The sequence below is a fragment of the Aaosphaeria arxii genome (assembly GCF_010015735.1).
Source record: "Aaosphaeria arxii CBS 175.79 unplaced genomic scaffold BU24scaffold_1, whole genome shotgun sequence".
Lineage (NCBI taxonomy): Eukaryota > Fungi > Ascomycota > Dothideomycetes > Pleosporales > Aaosphaeria > Aaosphaeria arxii.
In genome coordinates, this window is record NW_022983474.1 from 1877048 (window position 1) to 1900989 (window position 23942).

Below are 23942 nucleotides of genomic sequence, written 5' to 3' on the forward strand. Positions count from 1 at the left end.
CCTACGCTACCCGCATATCTCAGTCTATCTCTTGCTGCGCCTGCTCTCTGCACACTAAATCGTTCTCATTCGCATGCGCAAGCCCACTCGACTTCCTTACGGGTATAATATTAATAGGTACAGAGCGTAAAATACAAAAGATACTCCACCACACACTACCAGTACAGCCGGCCTAATCCCAAACAGGCCGTTGCACCAACGCACTGACCACCATCCTCCTTCTCAGCTCGCTCTCTGCTCTCTGCTCTGACATTTCTCTCTCTCTCTCGTCCTGGTCTGTTGTCTAAGCGTGCCAACCTTTTCTAACTTACTACTTGTATCTACTCCTGCTCCTACGAGTACTTCACACACGCTACCTCACCAACAAAAACCATCCTCCCTCGTTTTCCCTTTCTTCTAAAAACCCATCCTCCTATTCCTTGTTCCTTCGTTACATCATTGCCTTACCAGCCATCGTTCGGCCTTCATCTTTCCCTCCCTCTCCATCCGTTTCATAGTCCATTCGAAGCTCACCACCGCCTGCCCCTGGACAGCTTCACATCATGGCCTACCAAGGACCTGGTGGTTATGGGGATCCTCATGCAGGAGTACGCAACAATCATTTCCATCAAGCTACTGAGTTGTCTTATCACTAACACTATTCACAGCGTGGCTACGACGAGCCCCCACACCGACAACAAGGTGATGAAGAAGACGTTCAGCGTTCGTTGCTCGGTCACAACCCTACCGGAACTCAGCAGGGTCCATTCGACGACCACCATGGCGTCTACGGCGGTGCATCCGATGTTCGCCCTCAGAGCACATACAGCTTGACCGAGACATATGCCTCCGACACACCCACTCGATATCCCGGCCAGGCACATGATGGCTCCTCCGATGTTTACTCCGCGACTGGAGGCTACGACCCAGCCTCTGAGTTCGGGGCTCCACACCGTGCTCCCTCGCCATATGCCAGGAGCGAGACCAGCTCAACAGAGGCCTGGAGACAGCGACAGCAGCCCGGCGGCGGTGCCGCGGGTGGCTTGAAGCGTGGAATGACCCGTAAGGTCAAGCTCGTTCAGGGCTCCGTCCTCAGTGCCGACTACCCCGTGCCCAGCGCCATCCAGAATGCTATCCAGGCTAAGTACCGCAACGATCTCGAGAGTGGAAGCGAGGAGTTCACCCATATGCGATGTACGTTTCAGGTTTCCATATTGACACTGCCGAGACCCGAGCTGACAGCTACCAGACACCGCCGCAACTTGCGACCCCAACGATTTCACCCTAAAGAATGGCTACAATCTACGACCCGCCATGTACAACCGTCACACCGAGTTGCTCATTGCTATCACCTACTACAACGAAGACAAGGTCTTGACTGCGCGAACCCTCCACGGTGTCATGCAGAACATTCGCGACATTGTCAACTTGAAGAAATCTGAGTTCTGGAACAAGGGTGGTCCAGCTTGGCAAAAGATCGTTGTCTGCTTGGTTTTCGACGGTATCGACCCCTGTGACAAGGGTACTCTCGATCTCCTTGCAACCGTTGGTGTCTACCAGGATGGTGTCATGAAGCGTGACATTGACGGCAAGGAGACTGTCGCTCACATCGTAAGTCGTTAATCAGCAAAATCTAGCCACCACAAGCAACTAACTGGGTATAGTTCGAGTACACCACGCAATTGTCGGTCACTCCAAACCAGCAGTTGATCCGTCCCCATGACGACAGCGCCAGCACTCTTCCCCCGGTCCAGATGATGTTCTGTTTGAAGCAGAAGAACAGCAAGAAGATTAATTCTCACAGATGGCTTTTCACCGCATTCGGCCGCATCTTGAACCCGGAAGTCTGCATCTTGCTTGATGCTGGTACCAAGCCTGGTACCAAGTCTCTCCTTGCTCTTTGGGAAGCCTTCTACAACGACAAGGATCTCGGAGGTGCCTGTGGTGAGATCCACGCTATGTTGGGAAAGGTGAATGGATTTTGGCTCTTTTTAACAGACAATATCTAACAAAGCGTACAGGGATGGAAAAACCTCCTCAATCCTCTTGTTGCGTCCCAGAACTTCGAGTATAAGATCTCCAACATTCTCGACAAGCCCCTGGAATCGTCCTTCGGTTACGTGTCCGTGTTGCCCGGTGCTTTCTCCGCCTACAGATTCCGTGCCATCATGGGAAGACCGCTCGAGCAGTACTTCCACGGTGACCACACCCTTTCCAAGATCCTCGGAAAGAAGGGTATCGAGGGCATGAACATTTTCAAGAAGAATATGTTCTTGGCTGAGGATCGTATCCTCTGCTTCGAGTTGGTTGCAAAGGCTGGCTCTAAATGGCATCTTACCTACGTGAAGTCCTCCAAGGGCGAGACTGATGTACCGGAAGGCGCTGCTGAATTCATTGGCCAACGTCGTCGTTGGCTTAACGGTTCGTTCGCTGCCAGTATCTACTCTCTGATGCATTTCGGTCGTATGTACAAGTCTGGCCACAACATCATTCGCATGTTCTTCTTCCACATCCAGATGTTGTACAACACCTTCACCGTCTTCCTCTCCTGGTTCGCTCTGGCTTCCTTCTGGCTCACTACCTCCGTTATCATGGATCTTGTCGGTAATCCCAACCCGGATACTAATCGTCATGGCTGGCCCTTTGGTGATAAAGCTACGCCAATCCTGAACCTCGTCCTCAAGTACCTCTACCTCGCCTTCCTCGGTCTTCAATTCATTCTCGCCCTTGGTAATCGTCCCAAAGGTTCCAGATGGTCTTACATGCTGTCCTTTGTCGTTTTCGCGCTCGTCCAATTCTACATCATCATCCTGTCGATGTACCTCGTGGTCCAAGCTTTCACGAGCGGAAAATCCGTTGGTCTCAACACCGATGGCAGTGCCGGCGATTTCGTTGAATCGTTCTTCTCTTCCGACGGTGTTGGTATCATTCTCATTGCTTTGGCTGCTACCTTCGGTCTCTACTTCGTCGCCTCGTTCTTGTACCTTGACCCATGGCACATGTTCACTTCTTTCCCGCAGTATCTTCTGGTCATGTCATCGTACATCAACATCCTCAATGTCTACGCTTTCAGCAACTGGCATGATGTGTCCTGGGGAACCAAGGGTGCTGATAAGGCCGATGCTCTCCCATCTGCGAAGACCGAGAAGGCTTCTGACGGCAAGCACACGGTTATCGAGGAGCCTGATCTACCGCAGGCCGATATTGACAGCCAGTTCGAGGCCACAGTGAAGCGTGCTTTGGCCCCTTACGTTCCACCCGTCGAGAGCACCGAGAAGACACTCGAGGACTCGTACAAGTCTTTCCGTACCCATCTCACGACTTTCTGGATCTTCTCCAATGCAACCCTCGCGGTCGTCATCACCCAAGACAGCTTCAGTCGTCTTGGTTTCTCGGTTAGTACTTCCATTTTCTAGGGTATATCGCTTTTGCTAACAGCTTGTAGTCCGATGCCAATGAGCGTACCGCCCGTTTCTTCCAGGCCCTACTCTGGGCAACTGCATTCCTCTCCCTCATCCGTTTCATTGGCTGCCTGTGGTTCTTGGGCCGCAGCGGTCTTTTCTTCTGCGTCAGGAGGCGATAAACGCACATCTCCTCTCGCGCCGCGCAATCTAACTAGACGGAGTCTACCAACGGCCGTGTTGCATTATCAATGCTTCGATTCCCACGATCTCAATTCCGATCTTCAAGTGCTGGCGTTTTGGTATGCTCGACTCCAGCAGGCTGGCTGCTGAGTAGTCTGAATATTTGGTAAAGAGAAAATTTGATTTTTTGAGAGTTGCCGGAGACGGAGAAATCTTCATGACCTGTACTATTCCACCCAGCGGCATCTGAGGCACCTTATATTCCCTTGTTCAAACACTTTTTTCATCATCCTACACAGGAGCATTTCCAAGACGCCCTTCGAAATTGGACCATATCTCCATGTACAATTTGCGGGCATTCTCGAGGTGGGCTTAGTTCTGGGCATGGATGTTTGAATTAAGGAGGGCCTTTTTCTTTTGAATTATACAAGTACTTTAACGACTGAAATACAATGGTGTTAATTTTTTGTTTCTACTTAAAGTCCCCAACATGCAAATAATCGTTCAACGTGTGGTTTTCTTGTTGAACGTACTGTGTAGTCCTTCGATATGCTCTGCCCAATTGTTATCAGCCATCCCCAATGATACAACGCCGTCTAAACTTCCTACACCTACCTTTTTAATATGGCCGACACTACCATTTGATTGTACAAGCATCAGTCACCAGCTCATCAGGCACTGAGCGGAGCTCACAAGCCCTTTGAATCGCTACCAGCGCCTGCCTGCCTTGAAAAGATTTAAATCCACCAATCCCCAGGAATTAACATCAGATGAGGGGAAAAATAAGGTTAGAGAGAAGGATTTTCTTGGGCAAGTAATTGAGACACTTAGCAGAGAGACACATAGTAGAGATAGGTACGACTCATTAGACGGCTATGTTCAATTCTCATTGTCTCATTATGTGACCTCGCCGCTGGAAAACTAAGACCAAAAGTCCGGATTTATAGCTCTCTCAGGGACGATTATAGTGGCACAGCAGCACCATCGCCTCTCAGATCACTTCCGCCGCTCCAAACCATGACCCCATCATCAAAATGCTGCCTGATAATCTGGCCCCTCCCGAACATGCCCCTCGCATACCCACTGAGCTGCTCGACATTGTGTCCCAGCGCCCTCAACTCCTCCACGACCTTTGAATCAATGCCTTCCTCAACATAGATTGTCGCGTCCGTCATCGTCCCATCGTCACTGGGCATGCCGGCTCCGATACAGATCCGCGGAGCGTCGAGCGCGGCCTGGGGATTCAACTTGAAGACCTCCTGGTTGAGTAGGACCTGCACGTGGCCCTGGGGCTGCATGAAGCCACCCATTACGCCGTACACGCTGTGCAGACTCTGGTCCTTCGCGTAGGTGATGAGGCCCGGGATGATAGTGTGGTACGGCCTCTTCCGCGGGGCGAGAACGTTAGGGTGACCGGACTGTGCGAGGCTGAAGTTCGCGCCGCGGTTCTGCAGCGTGAAGCCGCAGCCCTTGGGGATGATTGCGGTGCCGAACCCCCCGTAGTTGCTGTTGATGAAGGAGATGGCGTTGCCGTCTGGGTCCGAGGCGCAGAAGTATACGGTGTCGCTCTGGAGGTGGGCGGGGGAGCCGTGGATGGGCGCCGAGGCGGCTTTGGATGCGTCGAAAAGCTTCGCGCGGTCCGCGAGGTAGGGTTGCGATATCAGGTCTGCGGAGGGGACTTTCACGACGTTGGGGTCTGTGACGAACCAGTGGGCGTCGGCGAAGGCGATGCGGAGGGCTTCGATGACGGCGTGTAGGTGCGTGGTGCTGTTGTGGTCTGAAAGGGACCATTTGGGGATCTTGCCTTGCTTTTCGAGCTCTTGGATTATGCCGAGGGCCATGAGAGCGACGATGCCTTGGCCGTTGGGCGGGTGCTCCCAGAGTTGGATGCCGTGGCCTTCGGTGTTGTCGCCGACGCCTTGGCCGGTGTATTTCAGCGATATGGCGTCGACTGGCTCAGAGCCTGTTTCGGCGTGATGCTTGAGGTCGTCGAGCGTGAGGTGGCCTCCAAGGTCGGTGACGACTTTGATGAGCTGTTCAGCGACTTCACCCTCATAGAACCCCTTTTTGCCATGCTTGGCCAGAAGTCTGAAAGTGTTGCCTATGGTTGGGTTCTTCATAATTTCACCTGCTTTGGGTGCCCTTGCACCACCTGGTGCTGAGGTATCTTTCTTGAGCATTTCGGCGCCGTTTGGCGAGGCCTTTCGGATTGCAGACTCGCTGTGTGCCCACTGAAAATGAAGTTAGCTACAATGATCGAATCGAAATAGGTGAGTTTTAGGAAGGCTTACGAATGTGGCAGAAAGTTCAGAAACAGCAAAACCCTTCTCCGCAAGTTCAATAGCAGGCGTTAGGACCTCCTCCAGAGATACCTTTCCGCTGCCGAACCTCTCGACCACATCGACCCACCCTGCCGCTGCTCCTGGAACAGTAACAGCATGGACACTGTCCATTGGGATCTGCCCAGTCTGTCCGTCTGGGATCTTCAAATCTTTGCGGATCTGCTCGAGCGTGACATTCTGTCCCGAACGACCTGATCCATTGAGAGCATGCACTTTCTTCGTCTTGGCCTCATAGAATAGACAGAATAGATCGCCGCCGATGCCGGTTGATCCAGGTTCTGTGACATTGATGGCTGCAGCGACGGCTACAGCGGCGTCCTGTGTAGTTCATTAGTCAATGCTTTGCTTCGTCTCAATGACAATCGGCAATAACCATACCGCAGCGTTTCCACCCTTCCTCAGAATGTCCAACCCAGCAGCCGTGGCAAGTGGTTGTGTCGAAGAGACGACTGCCTTCGTACTGTGCACGACGGAACGCCGACTGGGGAAATGTATGAATTGAGGTTCAGGATGTGGGTAGACGTTGGGTGCCATGATCAATTAGGTAATGCTATGGGGAAGCTCGTGGAGTTGTTGGTGGGGGAGAGTTAACCAGCGTCAATAATGCGGGGTTCTTGAAGTCGTGACACTGATGCTTTTCAATTTGTTAATAGCTGTATCTGAGAAGGAAACGGGTGTAACTGTGATTGTATGAAGAGAACAGATGGCAAAATATAAAATATCAACAAACGTCCAGTGATTTATCAGGTAATTGAGTCACGTCGGCATGTAGTGATACCTAGGTACTTACCTAGGTAGGAACTGGTAATGATGCTACGATATAATCAAAGCTCCGAATACGGCGAACACGGCAACCTCGTGTCGGATAACAACAGATAAGAAAGCGGATAAGACTTATTATTCAAAGGCAAATTGGATATTGTGGACATGAACGGATACTGGCGGGGAAATTGATTTGCAACGTCGCGCGGTTTGCCCAAGTTGACAGGTCCAATAATATAGAAGTGCCTTTCCCGTTTCCCGCTGCGGAGTTCGCCTCCAAAATAGCGTCATTTGGATTGGTTGTAGGCGTACCATGATCGTCTATTTATGTAATAGAGTGGTGGTTTCGTTAGAATTGGCCGGGCAGAAGGAAGATATCCAGGTGATGGGGTAAAATGTAGTCCTGGATGTCAGCGCCTCTACCGTTAAATGTTGAGTACATTTTGATATCAAACTTGAGGTAAATGACTACATATAACATCAAAGGGTACTTGGGAATATGTTCAATTAGAGAGTGAGGGTCCATCACGTGAAGATGCGATTTGCCAAGATGTCGGCCCGAGAACGTCGCGCGTCCCAAAGTCCTCGATTTTCTTTTGTATCGTTTGAACCCCAGTGTCAGACTGAACAACCATGAAAGTTGCGCCATGGATATGCCGTAGCTGTCTTACCCGAATTTCGAGGTCTCCGCTTCGGCGGCTGGCTCGCTTCCAATCTACGAGTGAGTGAAGTGTGACGTAATTAAGCCAATGCGAAGTGGGCTCATGATCCAACAGCTTCAACATCAGAGTCGATTTCTCCAGCATTGCTGGCAAGAGCTCGTACGATTGCCTCGGAACAGAAGGAATTGACCGAAAAGCTTGCCAATGGCTTCGACGCTCGCGCAGCAAAGAAACTCGGTCAGCAATCAGCAATTGTCAATGCTTTACAAACATGGGACAAAGCAAACGAGGTATTTACTCCTTGAGAGTCCAGTCCTCTTACCAATATTCGACTGACACAGATAGTCTGTGACCGAGCTGGTCTCTCTGATTCACGACCCCACGACCGACGCAGAACTCCGCGACCTGGCCGCTGACGATCTTGGCTCCTCACGAACAGCACTTGCGGAGGCTGCAAAGAGCCTGACGACCTCACTTGTACCTATTCATCCGTTCGCACACCTCCCATGTCTACTCGAAATACGGCCTGGCGCAGGCGGGTCAGAAGCTGCCATCTTCGCGGGAGATCTAGTTCGAATGTACGAATCGTTCTGCAACCGCAACAATATTCGGACGACTTTTCTGAAGTACGAGAATGTCAATGGCACTTCTGAGGCTGGATTGCCGCTGTCCGAAGCCGTTATCGAAGTCGAGTCGGAAAACGCATACGGTCTGTTCAGGTGCGAGGCAGGTGTTCACCGAGTACAGCGCGTGCCAGTGACAGAGACAAAAGGCAGAACACATACCTCTGCGGCCTCCGTGCTGGTATTGCCTAGTTTGCAAGAAAATAGTCTTGGGGAGGCAGATTTTGAAGACCCAGAAAGTGACTATTACGTCGACCTCAAAGAGGTCAGGGTGGAGGTGATGAGGGCCGGTGGCGCTGGCGGGCAGCATGTCAATAAGACTGAGTCTGCCGTTCGGCTAACGCACTTACCGACAAACACCGTGGTCTCCATACAGGACTCGAGATCGCAGTCCAAGAACAAGGACAAGGCATGGCAGCTGCTCCGGTCGCGTCTAGCCCAAGCCAGACGAGAGAAAAGGGAGGACGAGATCGTTGCCATGAGGAGAAGCGTCGTTGGTGTGGCGAAAATGGGACGAGGCGATAAGATTAGGACATACAATTGGGGTCAGCAGCGGGTCACGGATCATCGGAGTGGCACAACAGTGCATGATCTAGACGATGTTATCCAGGGTGGCCAGACCCTCGAAAAAGTCATGGAAAGTGTCAGGAACTGGCTCATAGAAAAGGACGTAGAGGCCATGATTGCAGAGGAAGAGTTCGCAAAGAAATAAACTTCATCATGGTGCGCTAATTGTCACTACAGAGTGCTGACTTGCCAGGCTGTTCCCTTAAGTGATTTTTGTGTCTACTACAGCATCCACTGTTACTTTTGCAAAGTCTTGATGCTGTCGACTAGCTACAACACACTCTTAGAATCTTAGTCTAAATATTAAAGAAAGATAGGTTTATGGCCTACAGCTACTATAAGTTTATAAGTGTATTTATAAGACCTTACTACTGTTTACTGGCTACACTACATCTTCACATAAATGAAATTAAGTATAAGAGATATATGCATCTACAACCTACAACTATATGTTTACAAATATATTCGCAAGGCCTTTTGATAGTCAATTAGCTACAATACACTGGGAGATAGTTACTCTAGGCAAAGAAGGTACGTGAAGTTAGTAGTCAGCTTACCCAACGCGCATGCCCTCTGCATGTGTTTATAACTACCTCCCGAGTGCAATACATGGGTTAGGGAAGAAGATATTGACGAAAATCTCGTCCATGTCTCACGTGATCGCGCCCAGGTGAAGGCGGTTTAAAACAAGAGTATATATACGCCGTCTCTCACCTTAACCTTCTATTTTTCCTTTATTAACCTTACTCCACCTTCATAAAGCTTATTCAGACTGTCACCTACCTTTTCATAATTCTCCGCCTTATTGCTCTAATCATATCTCCAACAACAGCTATGGCGGAAGACCCGTCTAATACCTGTACCGGTCTTGTACCCTACGCCCGCGAATTACAGCGCCAGTTCAAGCTCGGGACCCGCGAACTGAACCTTCACAAGATCACAATCTCGAAAAGTAGAAGCGAATGGTGCTTTGATGAAAGCACATCCGGAGAACTGGCACAGGTTGATGGAAGCGGCACGCCACATGTTACATAAGGTACAGAGGAAGGGGAGAGATGCAGAAGATGGAGAAGAGGTGGATGAAGAGGAGGAAGCAAAGAAGAAGCGCCAGGGCGGGCACGATACCAAGTCCATCCGCCCACGATACCTTCAACCTTCTGACTACACAAAGTTCAACACAAAGGAGCTAGAAGCTGCGGACGAGCAGAATCAGATGTCAACGCATATGCATCGTCTACATAGTCTTCTGACTCAACAAATGAGTATGACGCCCTCGGGCTTTCCTCTTGCGCAAGATGTTGCCGAAAAATCCTTAAAGGAGCTTGAGGAATCCATTAATGGATTCAGCAAGCACTCAAAGGATATGTTACCCCAAATCACGGAGGATTTTACCATGGAACTCCTCGATCAGATATTCACGAGAATGAAACTTGGTGGTCGCCTACTCCACCCTGCCGGCATGGATCCCTTTGAAATCCCTCCACCACGATTCTCCATTAAGGAGCAGAGCATTGCCGACGCAACGGCGGGTATAGACCTTGCGCGCGCCGCTATAACCCAATCTGAGACAGAGAACGTGGACGAATTCTGTCGTTTTACGCGAAAGATGAATAGTACGTCTGCGACTCTGCCAGACTTCGAAGACGCCTCCAGGTTGGTAGGCGTTGACTCGAGTACCCTCTCCCTGGCAAGCATGTCGGAGAAGAACCCCGATCACGAGATCATTCTTGAGCCACACCAAGTGGTTGCTGCTACTGCAATGATCATGTACATGTTGTCGCCGATCTCATCGACGATGCTTGGGGATGAGGTTGGATTGGGGAAGACATACGTAGGGCTCGTTGCTGCTATACGTGTTTTCCAAATTCGGGTGTCAGCATCTGGGCCTGACGCCGAAGAAGAGTTGGCTGACATAGCAGATCTCGTCGCAGTGGATGAGATCATCGAGCTCGAGATCGAAAATCCTGTCTCGGGATATAGCTTCATCGTGATCCCGAATGCTGCGATCGGAGGCTGGAAAGAGGCGCTCATCAATTTCGCCATGTTGGGCTCCCTTGACTGGTACCAGATGACCAGTCAATCCAATGTAGACGACAAGACTGCGGTTGCGCCAACAAAAGCAGTCAAATTCAATGAGTGGATCGGGGAAAAGTTGGCACAGAAGCTACAAAAGCCCATATTCGTGCTAGTCACATACGCAAAATTCTATCGGCAATTCCTGCGATTTGACAACGCCAAAGCAAAGGCCATGAACCTGGCCAATATGAAGAAGGCGCAGACGAAAGCAAGGCGGAACCATGGCTACAAACAGGAGGAAGAAGAAGATCATAACGCATGTGAAGAGTTATCACAAGACAATAGCAAGGGGGACGAGGAAGCCGAGGAAGATAAACTGATGAGGCCAACATTTGGAAGAACACCGATACTCGGAAGAACAGCAATGCTCGGAAGAACACTAATATTCGGAAGAACATCAACATCTGGAAGAACACTAATGCTCGGAAGAACACCAATACTTAGACAGAGGACAGTCACATCTGGCTGGCTCCCTGTTGGTATTGTATTGCCTACAACGGGCAATCTCAGAGTGTATTGTAGCTCTTTCAACAGTAGTCTTTAGTACTATTATTATCATTGTCCTCTCCTTCTCTGTGACCTTGCATTTGTATTGCCTAGCTAGAAATCTATTTCTAGAGCGTATTGTAACCAGCTTAACCAGCTTAAGAGTAGTTGATTAGCAGTCCTTAAGTATGTTGTAGCCAGTTCAGCACGTTGCATCTAGTTTACTACATTTATCTAAGATTGTAGTGTAGTTAGTTGAAGGAATATATCAGTATTTGAACTCACATTGTATGGAATGCTATAGTCAGTTAAAAACAGTCTCTTGGCCTTGTGAATCTACACTTGCATGCACGAAATGTTATTAGACATTCAACCAACTTGCCTCTCTCTGTACCCTTCAGATCATTGAGAAGACAGCAGTTGTCTGTACCCTTCAGATCATTGACAAGACAGCAATTGGGCACTAGGTGCTTCTCTCGGCATCTATAATCCCTAGTACGACACATCAAAAAAATTAGACGGCTTAAGATTCGCTGCCGACGCACGATGCTTCGGAATGACAGATCTTAGTTTCTCTGATGGTCTTCATGGCCCAGACACTCGCCACAAGCCAGGGAAGTACGCTTGGCCATTCCGTACTCATACCATACGTGTAGATGGGTCTGAATCAGTGGGTTTACGCAGTGAATTTCTCCGAGGTCAAACATTCACTTACTCTACCCAGGAATGTATTTTGTAAGTGTTGCCCGCCCGCTTCAGAAGATTGACCTGTCTTCAAAAGTCTCTGGTACAAAGCTCCTCTTCTACACTGCTCGCCCACTTTTGCCTTTACGCCCGTAAACATAGAGCAACATACTTAAACTGCTGTTGCTGGAGATTGTGTCAGAAAAAGCAGACTCACATCAAAACAAGCTCCAGACCATTTTAGCAAGTGCGGGACGGAGGCCGAAAATTACCGCGAAGTCCCGTAGCGGCGGGACTTGTGGATACAAGTCTCTCTCTAGGGCGTAGGCTTGTTATGAGTGTCGCAGGATGGCTTCTTGTCACCTGGGCTAGTTCAGCTGTGTATGTCGTTGGTTGGTTGTAGTGGATACAAGGCGCTGGGCCACAGTAGTTCCCATGCGCAATCTCAGGATCCTGAGGAGATATTCGCTTCGTGAAAGAGCTGATTGCATATCATTCACGAATTGATGGGTAGAAATTGGCATGCTCGTTTCAAAGGCAGAGGCGTCCAGATCAGGATAGGATAACTTTATAGTTGTTTGCTCCGATGCCGTGTAATTATCATGTGCATATTCAGATATGCAGGGAGGCCTTCAATTGTCTTTCTTGGAATGAAATTACCGCATGGTTTCGACTACGATTCCGACGACAAGGTACTCGGAAGTGTTTACCAGGTATCAATTGTCCCCGCGCAAACCGGTGGCTTCAATTGCCGCTTCTAGACTGGCTACAATAGTCTGGGATAAGGCAATGCCTGGTAATTCTCCTTGATAGCGCCCAAGCAACTCAAGCAGTGGCTTTACAGAATGAAGATAACTCTGTATGTGGATCCGAGGGTATGAAGTGGTCGTGGGGTGCAAAAAACAAGGTCAAGACCAATCAAAAGAGCGAATGATCGTCGAGTCGAGTCAGCATACCTTTAATCGCCACCAACTTGTATCAATTTCCACCACGCGTCGACACAATGAAGCCCCCGTCCAATTCAATTCCCCCGCATTTCTCCACATTGGCGCTATCACTTCCTACCCCGGATTGTCGTCTATTCCAGGCAAGCGGCTCCACTTCGCTCATATGGTGGCTGAAGTAGCATCCAACACGGGCCTACGATTCTAGATCATCAGGAGGACGAGTTACAGATAGTGGGGGAGTGAATGGAATGGTACATGCTTGTTATAGAAATGATGTCCCTACATCAGGACAGAGATCTTCGCTTTATTTTGTGTCCACTCACTCCTCCTCCTCTTGTCCTTCACTCCCTCCTCTACTCCATTGTTCGACTTCTTCCACACACTTCATCATGACTGTCGAAAGTAATGACTTCGCTCATGAGAAGAAGATTGGGGACGTTGAGAAGCCCGTCTTCATTGAGAACGCAAACCAATCGCCAACAGAGGCCTCGTTGAACCTTGAACAGCAACGGACGCTGGAGGGTATCGATGTAGACAATCACAATGCTTTTTTGGGGGATGACAGTGACGGAAAGGTTACATGGAACCTTCGTAGTATTCTTGCTGCGATCTTCCTCGCTGGTCTTTACACAGGTATGTTGCGAGCAGTTTGCCCACCCACGCCTGACCATGACACACTCCAATAGCTATTTACCTGTCTTTAAATATTCCTTCTGCATTGCTTCAAGTGCATTAATAAAATTAATAATGATTTTTCACTAATGATGTGTGTAGGGTCTCAAGTCATTTTGTACTTCACCGGTGGCTCCCTGGGCTTCATCGCAGAGGACCTCGGCCTCTCTAGAGGCTCCGCATGGCTCCCAACAGCAAATATCCTTGCTATCGCCGCCGTTTGTCCATATGCAGGATATTTGCAAGATATCTATGGGAAAAATTATGTCTATCCTCAGGTCATTCGTTCCTGATCATTCTGTTAACATTCAAGCAGAATCCCAGCACTGTTCGGCTCATTGTGCATCTGTATCGGCTGCGTATTGATGGCCACCACGCATTCCTTTGCTCAGGCACTTGCAGGAATGGCTATATCTGGAGTTGGCGCTGCCATAGGAGAATTGACCGGTCTTGCTGGGTAAACTTTCCCGTTGCTTGCTTACTGCTTCGATGCTGATTTGGAGATTTTAGACTCGCAGAAGTTGTGCCCGTCAAGTATCGTGGGTACTCTTTAGCACTTGTGACAGCCTTCGTCCTTCCTTTCTGCCCGTATCTCATGTGAGTTCCCCCACGGCCTTCTAATCTGTGACGACGAAGACGCTAATCATTGACAGGTATGTTGAGCTTTGGTGTAAGTGGAAATCGGCTACATAGCGGCTCCATTCCAAAGCATGCAAATATACTGATGAATTCAGCGCACACAAATTCTGGACCTGGTTGGCGTTGGGGCCCCTGGGTAGCATTGTAAGATATGACGGCGACTTTTTCAGGCTACGGTGCACTAACACTATGTAGTATTTACAATGTTATCATCGGATTGGGGCTACTATGCACTTACTTTCCAAAGGCACACCCACGTGGCGAAGGATTCTCCCGTAAGGCTATTCTCAAGAAGATCGACTACCTGGGAGGAGTTCTGTCAATCACTGGATTGACTCTCTTGTACGTTGCAATGCTTTCACCCTTATAGACATATTCTGATGCTCTGAAGCTTGGTTGCCCTTCAATCCGGTGGTTACACGCACCCATGGAGCAGCGCCTATGTGCTATGCACTCTTATTATCGGACTTCTGCTCATCGGGGCATGGATCGTTCATCAATGGAAATTCGCCAAACATCCTATGATTCCCCATGAGCTTTTCCGCGGCCAGCGTATTGTAGGGCTAGCATATGTTATTGCCTTCGCTGCTGGAATGAATTTCTTCAGGTTTGTATCTGTGTTTTGCAATATTGCAAATTACACACTAACATATTACAACAGTATTTTGAATTTCTTCCCAATTACGTTCACCAACGTTTACGATCCCATTCCAGTGCAGATCGGACTTAAAGGTAAATTCAGATGAGCAAATGGAGAAGATCATGAAATAGTAACACTTTGTACAGGACTTCCTCCAGCATTTACAACGACATTCGGAGCTATCGGATTCAATGCTGCCCTCTCTACCTTCCCAGGGCGCAGTCGAGAAATCCTCCTCGTTGCGCTTTTCTTCATGACTGCTTTCGGTGGCTCTCTCGCCTGTAGCACTCCTGAAAACCCAAAGTTGACAGTTGCCCTTGGTGCTCTTGCATCTTTTGGTATCGGTGGAGTTCTTGTGCCAGCAGCTACAATAGCTATGATCGTCGCCCCCGACGCCGTCATCACCACCGCCGCCGCCCTCTCCCTCTCGATTCGAACCGTTGGTGGATCGATCGGATACTCCGTCTATTACAACATTTTCGCTACCAAGCTCGAGCAACAGCTTCCATCATACGTCATCGAATACGCAATGAAGGCCGGCCTCCCTGCTACCTCAGCGGAGAAGTTCGTCACTCTCTTCTTGACCGCGCCGGAGGAAGTCGGCACCGTGGAGGGCGTCACACCCGCAGTAATACAAGGGGCGTCAAAGGGCGTCCAGTGGGCGTACAGCCAGAGTTTGAAGTACGTCTGGTTCACGAGTATTGCTTTTGGTTCGATGGCGATTGTCTGCTGCATTCTGCTCCCCAGCACGAAGAAGTACCAGACCAACCGTGTCGCCGTCCAGATCTAAGTGCCTTGCAGAGATATCGTGTCACATGTACGCTATATTATGGGTTGTTTCCTAATCAATGATGCTGTAACCGCTTGCAGTCGTTCAGTAGCATTCAATCTTGATAAATTCACAGCCTTGTAGTATTTTTCCCAGCCTTGTAGCCCTCAGTGCTGACTCGGGTGGACCTGACCTGACCTAACCTGACCATTTCTACGCCCAATTTGAACCGAGTCTATTGAAGACAAATCCGGAATTCCAATAGAGCAGCTATAGTCCTCCAAGACCCTACCATTCGGTTACAGTACACCCGCGATAACGTTGATTCGGTATATCTAATAGGGTTCTACAGTCTAGAATACCGGATATAGTCTAGCTCCTGACACCCTTCGTCTGCCAGCCTGATCGACATTTCCATCGTCGAAGGACAATTTCCTGGGCCCGCAGTAGAGGACATGCATGGGGTACGGAACCTGCAAATAATGTTGAGACATTACATCAGGCCGCGTCCTCCGTTCAGTCGAGTTCGACCACGTATCTTTCTGACGTTGAGCTTCACGGCCTATTCGATATCCTATGTGGTGCAACCGCACTCTGGACATTAGTCTGGATTGAAGAAGTTAGGCTATAGAAGCCTCATTCATGTTTCTATAAGAATACCGTGCCTCTCCCGCTATTTTGCTATGTATGTTGCCCAAATCACTCTCAAGCAGCTGTTGTCATCATTGAAGTAGGCAACCGTGCAGCAGCGTATGGACCAGGCTGCCCAAGAGGACGAACAAACTCTCTCAACATCCTCTTCTGCCGAAGCTGAAGCCAAAGGCTGAAAGGAATGCGACAAAACCGGTGAAGCTCGGGCGGGGTGAGAGATGCGCCAGGCGCCCTGTAGTGTGTCTGATTGGTTGCATCGTTCTGCCTGGAGCCATCCGTCTGATAACGTCAAACCGAGTGAACTGCGCCCTCATGCAAGTCGCATGCACACTCCAATCAATATGTCCTTCTATATTCCAATCACCTTTTTGTCTCGGCCCCCATGTCCTGGTAGTACGACCATTCTGCTCCCCATGTTCTTCCAAGGCAGGCAGAAGCCCGCCCTTCGTGAAGGGTTGCTATTGCTTTTGGTCCCTCTGGACTGACATAAAAACTTAGCCGTCTGTCCTGCTTCCCCGGCGTCAGACTCCAAAAGCTTTCCTGGCTCATTCTTTTCATATGGCTTCGGCCCGTACTCCATCCGTGTCCCCTTTTTTGAAGGAGGCAGCGGATCTCAAAATCACAGAGTTGTATAATGCGAGAGACGACTTCACAAATCGCTATAATGCCAACCAGAGCATAATTCAGGCTGGCGACGATGCACTGAAGAAAGTTACCGCACTCCTCGAGGAGATGAAGAGGCTCGATCCTTATCTCGAAGATGAGGACGACTTCCAGGCGATATCTCGATATCTCGAGCAGGCGAAGAATGACAGTTCGATTTCGGATGCAAAACTTGGCCGATTCGAGAAGCAATTGCTCGAGAAGCTGAACATGCACGGAAATCGATTGGAGGTAGCGGTCTTCCAAGTAGGGCTCCTGAAGGAGTTTCTGAACAAGAAGGAAGCCGCGGCCGATCTCGCCCCTACGCTTGAGCAAATGGAGCTCGAAGACGGATTCGAACTCGTTGAAGGTGAATTAGAGAACGTATTTGAGACTTTTGAGAAAAACGCGTTCGCTTCCAAGCCCGTCAATACAGAGGGTATTGAGAAGTACCTGGATGAGGCTTTCGGTGACGATAACTCACAGGTGGCCTTGGACCGGCTTCGGGACGACATCAAGTTTTATGCTACTGATGTCATGGATGGCAGCATAGAATTGGCCGACGAGGAGCTTGAATGGTGCATTCGTGACCTCCTATCCAACGGGCTGCTCAGCGACGACAAGAGAAAGACGTTGGAGGGATACCTGCAATCGCCGGCGGCTATTCGTGAAATCAAGAGCACGCTGAACATGAAGACCATCCGCCATTGGAACTGGCGAAAGGAAAACGGCCTGCCGGTTGTTGCACGTCAGAACGAAGATGGCAAGTACTGCATCACGGTGGAAGAGGATCTTACAGATACTTTGTTTCACCACACTCTCGCCATTGGATTCTCCGCCAAACTCAGGACCTACCTCGAAGACCTGGTCGAACATCCCAATGTATGGCCAAATACCGCAGCTACCAGCCCGGCAGAGTACGATAGAAAGGACTACTATCTGCACCCCTTCCCAATCGGTCGTCCTATGAGGCAGCCTTTGCCGAGAGCTTCCGTCTGTACCGTTTGCCATGGTCCGCCTCCTTTCCCTCCGCCGATGCCTCCACCAATGCCCCCACCGATGCCACATGTGCTTCCCGGACACGTAATGCCACCTCCCCCTCCGCCCCCTGGTGAACCATTCCCCATAATCTATCCACCCGCTCCTCGAAGAAGGGTTGCAAAGAAGGGAAGGCGCGGCGGTCCCGTCTACCGTTGGACTGTCAGCGGCGAACGCTCGCAGATATACATGCGTGAATTCTTCCTTTCCCGCCTCCCAACCGACTTCGCATCCGCATATAAGTCTAAAGATGTGAACGCGACCCAGGCAGAGCTCATCAAAAACCTTGCCGTAGAGAGTAAACTCCGTGAGCGCTTCGATGGCGAAGTCCATGGCTTCACTGCCAACTTCACATCTTTTGCCTCGTCACTCCCTCACGACACCATCTTGACCGTTCTCAAGTACATTGGCATGCCCGAGCAATGGCTCGAGGTTTTCAAACGATTCCTGCGTGCTCCATTGAACATGGGTCCCATCGTGAGGGGTAGCTCCGATAAAGTCGTAACGCGGACTTGCGGCGTCCCCATTGCTCACGGTTGGGAGCAATTCTTCACTGAGCTGATCCTCTTCGTCCTCGATTTCGCCGTCAGAAAGAAGACAAATAACTTCCTCTATCGTCTCAGGGACCAATGTTACTTCGTTGGGAAGAAGGAGCATTGTGACACTGTTGCAGAAATCTTCAAGACCTTTACCGATGCTTTTGGTCTTAACTGCGAGTATGGAACGATGGCGAAGTCCACCCTCGGACATGTTGTCTTCAAGGTAGTGGATGGCAAGGTTTCGTATGGACTTGATGACGAGAAAACCGACGCCTACGCCCGCCGCGTCAAGAAGCAGCTGTCGACCTGCACCACCGTGATCGACTGGGTCCGCACTTGGAACCTTACAGTAGGAACCTACGCAAAGCACCTCTTTGGGCCTCTAGCCAACATATTCGGCCGTGAGCACGTGGATCTTGTCACGAAATCGTACAACCGCATTCATGAGTATGTTTTCCTCCCCCCCAAGTTCCCATCCCCTCAGCTTCAAAAACCCAATATCAGAAGAAACTCCAGCTAACAGTGACTCCCCCTTGAACAGAATCATTTTCGATTCCAGCAACCTCAACACATACGTCACACAACTCCTCCAAAAGCACCTCCCCAAATCCCCCAACGACCCACTCCCCATCGAACCCCTAATCTACCTCCCCTTCGCCTTCGGCGGCGTCGGCGTGAAAAACCCATATACGACCCTCAACCTCGCCCGGCCTGCCCTCACGGACCCCAAGGAAGAATTCGACAGCCTCCTCGACGACGAGACGAAGCACTTCGAAGCCTTCAAGAAGAGCTTCGACGCCATGCGGCCCCAACAACTCGTCGACCGCATGAAGGAGATCTTCGCAGACGACAAACACCGCCTGACACAGTCCTTCCCCGGCGCCGACACCCCCACCTCCTCCGACAACACCACCGCAGTCGCCTCCACCACCACCGCCGAACCCGCCGTCGTCCCAGCACCCCTGCGCACCTTCATGGACATGAAGGAATTCACCAAGGACCGCGAAACGCTAACCTACACGCCCCTCGCGCTGCCCCCCTTCGGCGGCCCCATCGCCGCCCCGCCCCCCTTCCGCGTGCTCCCCAACCCGCACGCGACGTTCCAATTGCTGCTCGCGGAGCCCGTCTCGCACATCTTCACGTCGGACCGGGTCTGCGAGTCGGTCAACGACAGCGCGGGCAAGGGCGACATCAGGAGGTGGCGGCACGTCAGCGCAGAGGACAGGTGGGTGCTGCAGATGTACGCGGACGAGTGCTTCGAGCGGTACGGGAGGGTTATGGTGTGGGCTGTCGATGCGGTGCCGCTCGAGGCGCTGAAGGCGGCTAGGGGCATCGCACCTGAGGCGCGCTCGGCCGCCGGACGGGACGTCGATGACGATTCTTGCTGCTCGAGTGAGGTCTGAGGGGCATGCCTTGGGTAAAGTGCCTTGTTCAACCTTTCGTTCGTTCCTTCTTTCGTCGTTATCCGTTTGCAATCTACGTTTGGTCTGGAAAGACTGCCCGACACTCATTCCTTTCCCTTACTGTTCTCCTTCTCTTTCTTCTTTCCTTTTTCCTCTTCAAACTCTCCTTCTCCTGCTTGTGAAAGCTTGGTTCAAATTGAATACGTCGTGGATTTTCTGTCCCGGAAAGTCTACATCTTACGATGGATGTGCTGTTTTTGTGGTTTTATGAATAATGATAATGATCTTAGCTAGCTTTTCCATATAGTTTTGCGAAATAAATTGTTGTTTCTCTCGTGTTATCAGATTGCGTTCGGCAGACCGAGAGTGACCTCATTGAAATTCATTCTGTGACATCCGTGATGTGAATGACGATAGCAACAGTGAACGAGATATGGTATGAATCACGCAGCATGTCAAAAGATGTAGTTCATCCATCACAACTACCCTGGCCCGCAGACCAAGGCTGACTTCTTTTTAAAACTACGGGAATGTGTCGAGTAGCCTTACAGTCCGCCGTCTCCACAACGTTCAAACCATGCACGCCTTCCTTCCCTATCCTGTCCTACCCTGCCCTGCCCAAACCCGATGCCGCAGTAGTTCATGAGTTTTGGGAAGAGTGGGGTCTTCGTGATACAATCAATTGAAGAAGCAGAGAATTCCATACCAAGCCACACTGAACGCAACACACAAGACCTATAACACACAATGGAGGGGAATCAGAATAGCCAAAACAAGAGGGGTTTTCATTAGAAACAGGTAATGGTGGTGGGTGCCAGTGAGGTGAAGTAGCGTCCGACGCTATGCACTCGCAATCGTACGTAAAAGATGCGGCCCGAAAGGAGACCGTGGGAAAATGAAAATGAGCCTGGAAGACATGATGAAAGAACTGATGTAGGGTACCGGTACCGACTCTTGGATTAAATGTTTTATTGAATGGCGATCGTCTGCGACGCAGTGAATGAATCATGCCGGTCCCGCTCGCTCCAAAAACTCCGCATTTTGAGAAAGAAACTTCAAAGGAGCCACTCGTAGAAGAAGAACACGTCCGAAAAACGGACTCGTGGAAAAAGATACAAACCGGGAAGACGAAGGTGAATCAGGAGTAAACGAAGTCCTTCAAGCCTACTGGGGAGGATAGTAGACTGCCCCTGTAGGCTGCATTTGTTGTGGGTAATAGTATTGTGCCCCTTCTGGACTAGGAGTCATCATCCCACCCATGCCAGGCACAGCATAGCTGGGTTGAGGGTAACCCTCCATAGGAGGAGGCGCAGTGTTATACATCTGTGAAGGGTCGATGTAGTAGGTCATGCCGTTGGACTCGTAGGGAACCATAGAAGGTCCAGTAGGAGGCGCGTTGGCGGCAGGGGCCGGCGGACCTGCTGCCATAGGCATGGCATAACCCTGTTGAGGGTTGGGTACGAACATAGGGACCATGCCACCAGGTGGTACAAACTGTTGAGAAGCGGCCTGAGGGTAGTAGTAGTTTGGTTGCACAGCGTAACCTTGCGGCTGGTAGCCAGCTTGTTGGAATGGCTGGAAAGCTGGAGCATGTATGGCCCTCTCCGGAATGTTCGATAGAGGAGTTCCAGTCGATGCCTGGCTGGGGTAGGAAAGCTGGCGAGCATGGGGGTAATATGTTTGCTGCTCGGCGGGGGCGTTTCCGTTGACGTGGGCAGGGACTTGCTGATGGAAAGGCTGTTGCTCTTGTTGCTGGGGAGGGTTGAAGTTCATAGAGACCGGCGATTCGATTCCAGCAACAGATACAGTCTTCTGAGGCCGAGGCTGATGCATGGGAAGAGCACCTTGGCCCCAGTTTTCGCGGAAGGCAGGTTTCTGTGGAAGAGGATACGGCTGGGTCGCCATGTTGTTCGGAGTGCCCATGTGCGGTGAAATGACGGGAGGTCCAGGATGCTTAGGTCCACCAGGGGGCAGACGGACCACTGGGCGTGATGGATCGACGAAGCCACCTGATCGAGACATGATGGACCCTGCGGGAGAGACGAGTGAGTCTCTCCCCATTTCCCGTGCCATGGATGATCTCCTGCTCATTGCAACGCTTGGAGAGTACACGCTGCCTCCATACGCGCTTGTCCGCCTGCTCGAGAATCCTCCACCAAAAGAACCGAATCCCCGGCCTCGTCCCCGTCCAAAGCCTTGTTGATTGGGTCTCAGTGCACGTGGGATGAAGATGAACGATCGATCGACCGTCGGGAAGATATATCTGGGAGCCGCGGGCGGGAGGGAGATGCGTACGGGTTTGTCGCGGCGAAGTGGGGGTCGGTGGTTTGGGAGGCGTGTATGTTGCTTGATCGGTACATTCTGGAACTGGATGGGTGCTTTCATTCCAGGAAGGAACACACGCACCAGTGCGTTGTGAGTATGAACGGTGGTGGAGAAGTTGCGTACTTGCGGAGGTTTAGGGGTAGGTGCCGTCGATGGTTTCGTGAAGGATGAAGGAGCGTTCGGTGCGGAATCATTCGGGACGTTCGAGCGGGCTGTTTGGTTTTGCTGAGAATGAGAAGTCGGGTCATTGATCGTTTCGTGGAGGTCATGCTTCCACGGCGATTCTGTAGCTTCCGAGGTCTGCACCCTTTGACTGTTCATATTGTAAGCATACGTTCGGAATGTGCACATGACAAGCATCAATCAATACGTACTTCGCCGGCGAGTATGGGCCTCCGATGTGACCACCTGCTCCTCCCCTTATCCCACGAGCACCCCCTCGAGGCCCATACTGTCTGAATCCATTCTGTCCATGTGAAGTCCGCTGGTCATGCATGAAGAAAGCACCTCGGTTTGGTATGAATGCGGGATCGGAATCCCTTTTCTTCTTGTATTCCTCGTGTTCCCGTCGTTTGCGATCGGCGAATGTTTCTGGCCGGTTGGAAGCAACTCCAGCTGAGGCAGGGCGCTCCCCAGCGGGCGGAGACGCCGCCTCAAAGTCCACCACTTCATCACTTGAGGCCTTGTCTGCCAGTTTGAGACCATTCATCATTATCTCGGTATCCTTGACGGCGGTAAAGGTGGCATCGGAATGAGCAATGGGCGGCGATGGAGCTCGGCGGGCCGAGGGCTCTGTGCGAGTGCTCGCCCCTCGAGCGGCTCCGTTGGTCTTTGGTTTCGTCTTTCCGGTAGTCAGTGATGGAGACGTGTCGGCATCGCTCAGGTCGCTGTTGTCGGCGTCGGCGTCCTCATCGATGTCGCTGGGAACGGAGATGTCGCTTTGCGAATCGTCGGCCACCTCAGTCGCCACCGACCTGTCGTCGCTTTCGTCGTCCAGCCTTCGTCGTCGTACGATGTTCCTGTTTTTCCTTGGGGCGGCCATGTTGGATAATACGAGAAGTTGCAGATAGGGCGGGGAGACCGGAGGAGAGCGAGGGAGCGAGGACGTAGGTATCGCTTGGCCGGAGAGAGAAGGGTGGGTAGGGCGATGGCTCAGGCGGGGAGGCAGACGCAGCGAGGGAGGGCTAGCGAAAGGGCGGATACGAGAGCGGATGCGGAGGATGTGATTATAGCAACCGTGGCGGAGAGGAGGAGATGGCCGCGAATGTGGAGGTTGGGATGTGGTATGATGGGGATCTTAGATGATGTTCGATGCCTGAGAAAAATGACGGTTGAGTCGAAGCTTGGCTGGCCCTTCCCGCGCGGCCGCTCGCCACGATATGATCAGAGCTTTTGCTACGAGTATCCATCCATCCCATCCAGACATGCCAGCCGAGTGTATCGGTCCATACAATTACAACTCACTATGTCAATTAATAACACAGACGCTTAATGTACATCATTATGAATATTAAGGCGTGTGCTGTATGCGATCGACTCTGAAATACAATTGCGGTATGGAGGATATACCCCAAACAGTCTCAGCATATATTCGGTACCCACGTAACTAGATCTTCGTCAAACCTCCTACGGCGCAGCAACTACCCGTAAACACCTAGACAGGGATCCGGCCTTTGAAGATCATTTGATCGACATCTACATCTCCGTGCAAGCCAGACCAGAGTACCGCTCGTACTGGGCGTAATGTTTACATTATGGAAAGTAAGCACGTGACTGGGTACATACATCTTCACGCCCATTTAGTACAGAGGCTGACAAATATTGAAACTGTAACTATCTATTATACCGTGGTTGGGAAAACGAGGGCAATCTATCCTGGAAGAAAAGTCAAAGATTAATGATGGTACAATAA

At 50.8% G+C, this 23942-nt stretch overlaps 7 protein-coding genes across 7 annotated transcripts; 5 read left to right on the forward strand and 2 right to left on the reverse strand.

Annotated features, from left to right (window-relative positions):
- Positions 1-265: 265 nt before the first annotated feature.
- BU24DRAFT_361591 (glycosyltransferase family 2 protein) lies at positions 266-4021 on the forward strand. Its single transcript, XM_033524151.1, has 6 exons — positions 266-587; positions 648-1173; positions 1229-1590; positions 1644-1949; positions 2001-3374; positions 3425-4021. The coding sequence occupies exons 1-6, from the start codon at positions 543-545 to the stop codon at positions 3560-3562; spliced, it is 2751 nt and encodes a 916-aa protein (XP_033389358.1). The 5' UTR covers positions 266-542; the 3' UTR covers positions 3563-4021.
- A 409-nt stretch (positions 4022-4430) lies between these two features.
- Positions 4431-6752, reverse strand: BU24DRAFT_383030 (gamma-glutamyltranspeptidase). The gene is made up of 3 exons (XM_033524788.1): positions 6284-6752; positions 5855-6223; positions 4431-5794 (listed from the first exon to the last, which is right to left on the reverse strand). Exons 1-3 carry the CDS (start codon positions 6437-6439, stop codon positions 4526-4528), a joined length of 1794 nt encoding a protein of 597 aa, XP_033389359.1. The 5' UTR covers positions 6440-6752; the 3' UTR covers positions 4431-4525.
- Positions 6753-7277: 525 nt separating this feature from the next.
- On the forward strand, positions 7278-8888 carry BU24DRAFT_446126 (release factor). The gene is made up of 3 exons (XM_033530746.1): positions 7278-7388; positions 7444-7619; positions 7675-8888. Exons 1-3 carry the CDS (start codon positions 7301-7303, stop codon positions 8662-8664), a joined length of 1254 nt encoding a protein of 417 aa, XP_033389360.1. The 5' UTR covers positions 7278-7300; the 3' UTR covers positions 8665-8888.
- A 363-nt stretch (positions 8889-9251) lies between these two features.
- BU24DRAFT_416692 (uncharacterized protein) lies at positions 9252-11278 on the forward strand. Its single transcript, XM_033526522.1, has one exon. It carries the CDS (start codon positions 9493-9495, stop codon positions 11137-11139), a length of 1647 nt encoding a protein of 548 aa, XP_033389361.1. The 5' UTR covers positions 9252-9492; the 3' UTR covers positions 11140-11278.
- A 1823-nt stretch (positions 11279-13101) lies between these two features.
- On the forward strand, positions 13102-15453 carry BU24DRAFT_339759 (MFS general substrate transporter; the record flags this gene model as incomplete). The annotated part of the gene is made up of 10 exons (XM_033523198.1): positions 13102-13345; positions 13487-13669; positions 13709-13841; positions 13895-13981; positions 14038-14054; positions 14119-14167; positions 14219-14365; positions 14415-14630; positions 14685-14755; positions 14810-15453. 10 exons carry the CDS (start codon positions 13102-13104, stop codon positions 15451-15453), a joined length of 1791 nt encoding a protein of 596 aa, XP_033389362.1.
- Positions 15454-16641: 1188 nt separating this feature from the next.
- On the forward strand, positions 16642-19705 carry BU24DRAFT_337682 (uncharacterized protein; the record flags this gene model as incomplete). The annotated part of the gene is made up of 3 exons (XM_033523096.1): positions 16642-18749; positions 18844-19219; positions 19301-19705. 3 exons carry the CDS (start codon positions 16642-16644, stop codon positions 19703-19705), a joined length of 2889 nt encoding a protein of 962 aa, XP_033389363.1.
- A 1164-nt stretch (positions 19706-20869) lies between these two features.
- BU24DRAFT_429887 (uncharacterized protein) lies at positions 20870-23072 on the reverse strand (the record flags this gene model as incomplete). The annotated part of the gene is made up of 2 exons (XM_033529774.1): positions 20870-22343; positions 22405-23072. The coding sequence occupies 2 exons, from the start codon at positions 23070-23072 to the stop codon at positions 20870-20872; spliced, it is 2142 nt and encodes a 713-aa protein (XP_033389364.1).
- Positions 23073-23942: the final 870 nt, after the last annotated feature.

Excerpts from the sequence above, each read along its gene's own strand:
- BU24DRAFT_361591 (XM_033524151.1), top strand. The coding sequence starts at position 543 with ATGGCCTACCAAGGACCTGGTGGTTATGGGGATCCTCATGCAGGA. Across the intron at positions 1,174-1,228 it reads GGAGTTCACCCATATGCGAT|ACACCGCCGCAACTTGCGAC; the intron begins GTACGTTTCAGG and ends GACAGCTACCAG. Across the intron at positions 3,375-3,424 it reads TCAGTCGTCTTGGTTTCTCG|TCCGATGCCAATGAGCGTAC; the intron begins GTTAGTACTTCC and ends AACAGCTTGTAG.
- BU24DRAFT_416692 (XM_033526522.1), top strand. The coding sequence starts at position 9,493 with ATGAAAGCACATCCGGAGAACTGGCACAGGTTGATGGAAGCGGCACGC.
- BU24DRAFT_383030 (XM_033524788.1), bottom strand. The coding sequence starts at position 6,439 with ATGGCACCCAACGTCTACCCACATCCTGAACCTCAATTCATACATTTC. Across the intron at positions 6,224-6,283 it reads GGAAGGGTGGAAACGCTGCG|GACGCCGCTGTAGCCGTCGC; the intron begins GTATGGTTATTG and ends TGAACTACACAG. Across the intron at positions 5,795-5,854 it reads CTGAACTTTCTGCCACATTC|TGGGCACACAGCGAGTCTGC; the intron begins GTAAGCCTTCCT and ends CTTCATTTTCAG.
- BU24DRAFT_446126 (XM_033530746.1), top strand. The coding sequence starts at position 7,301 with ATGAAAGTTGCGCCATGGATATGCCGTAGCTGTCTTACCCGAATTTCG. Across the intron at positions 7,389-7,443 it reads GGCTCGCTTCCAATCTACGA|CTTCAACATCAGAGTCGATT; the intron begins GTGAGTGAAGTG and ends ATGATCCAACAG. Across the intron at positions 7,620-7,674 it reads CATGGGACAAAGCAAACGAG|TCTGTGACCGAGCTGGTCTC; the intron begins GTATTTACTCCT and ends TGACACAGATAG.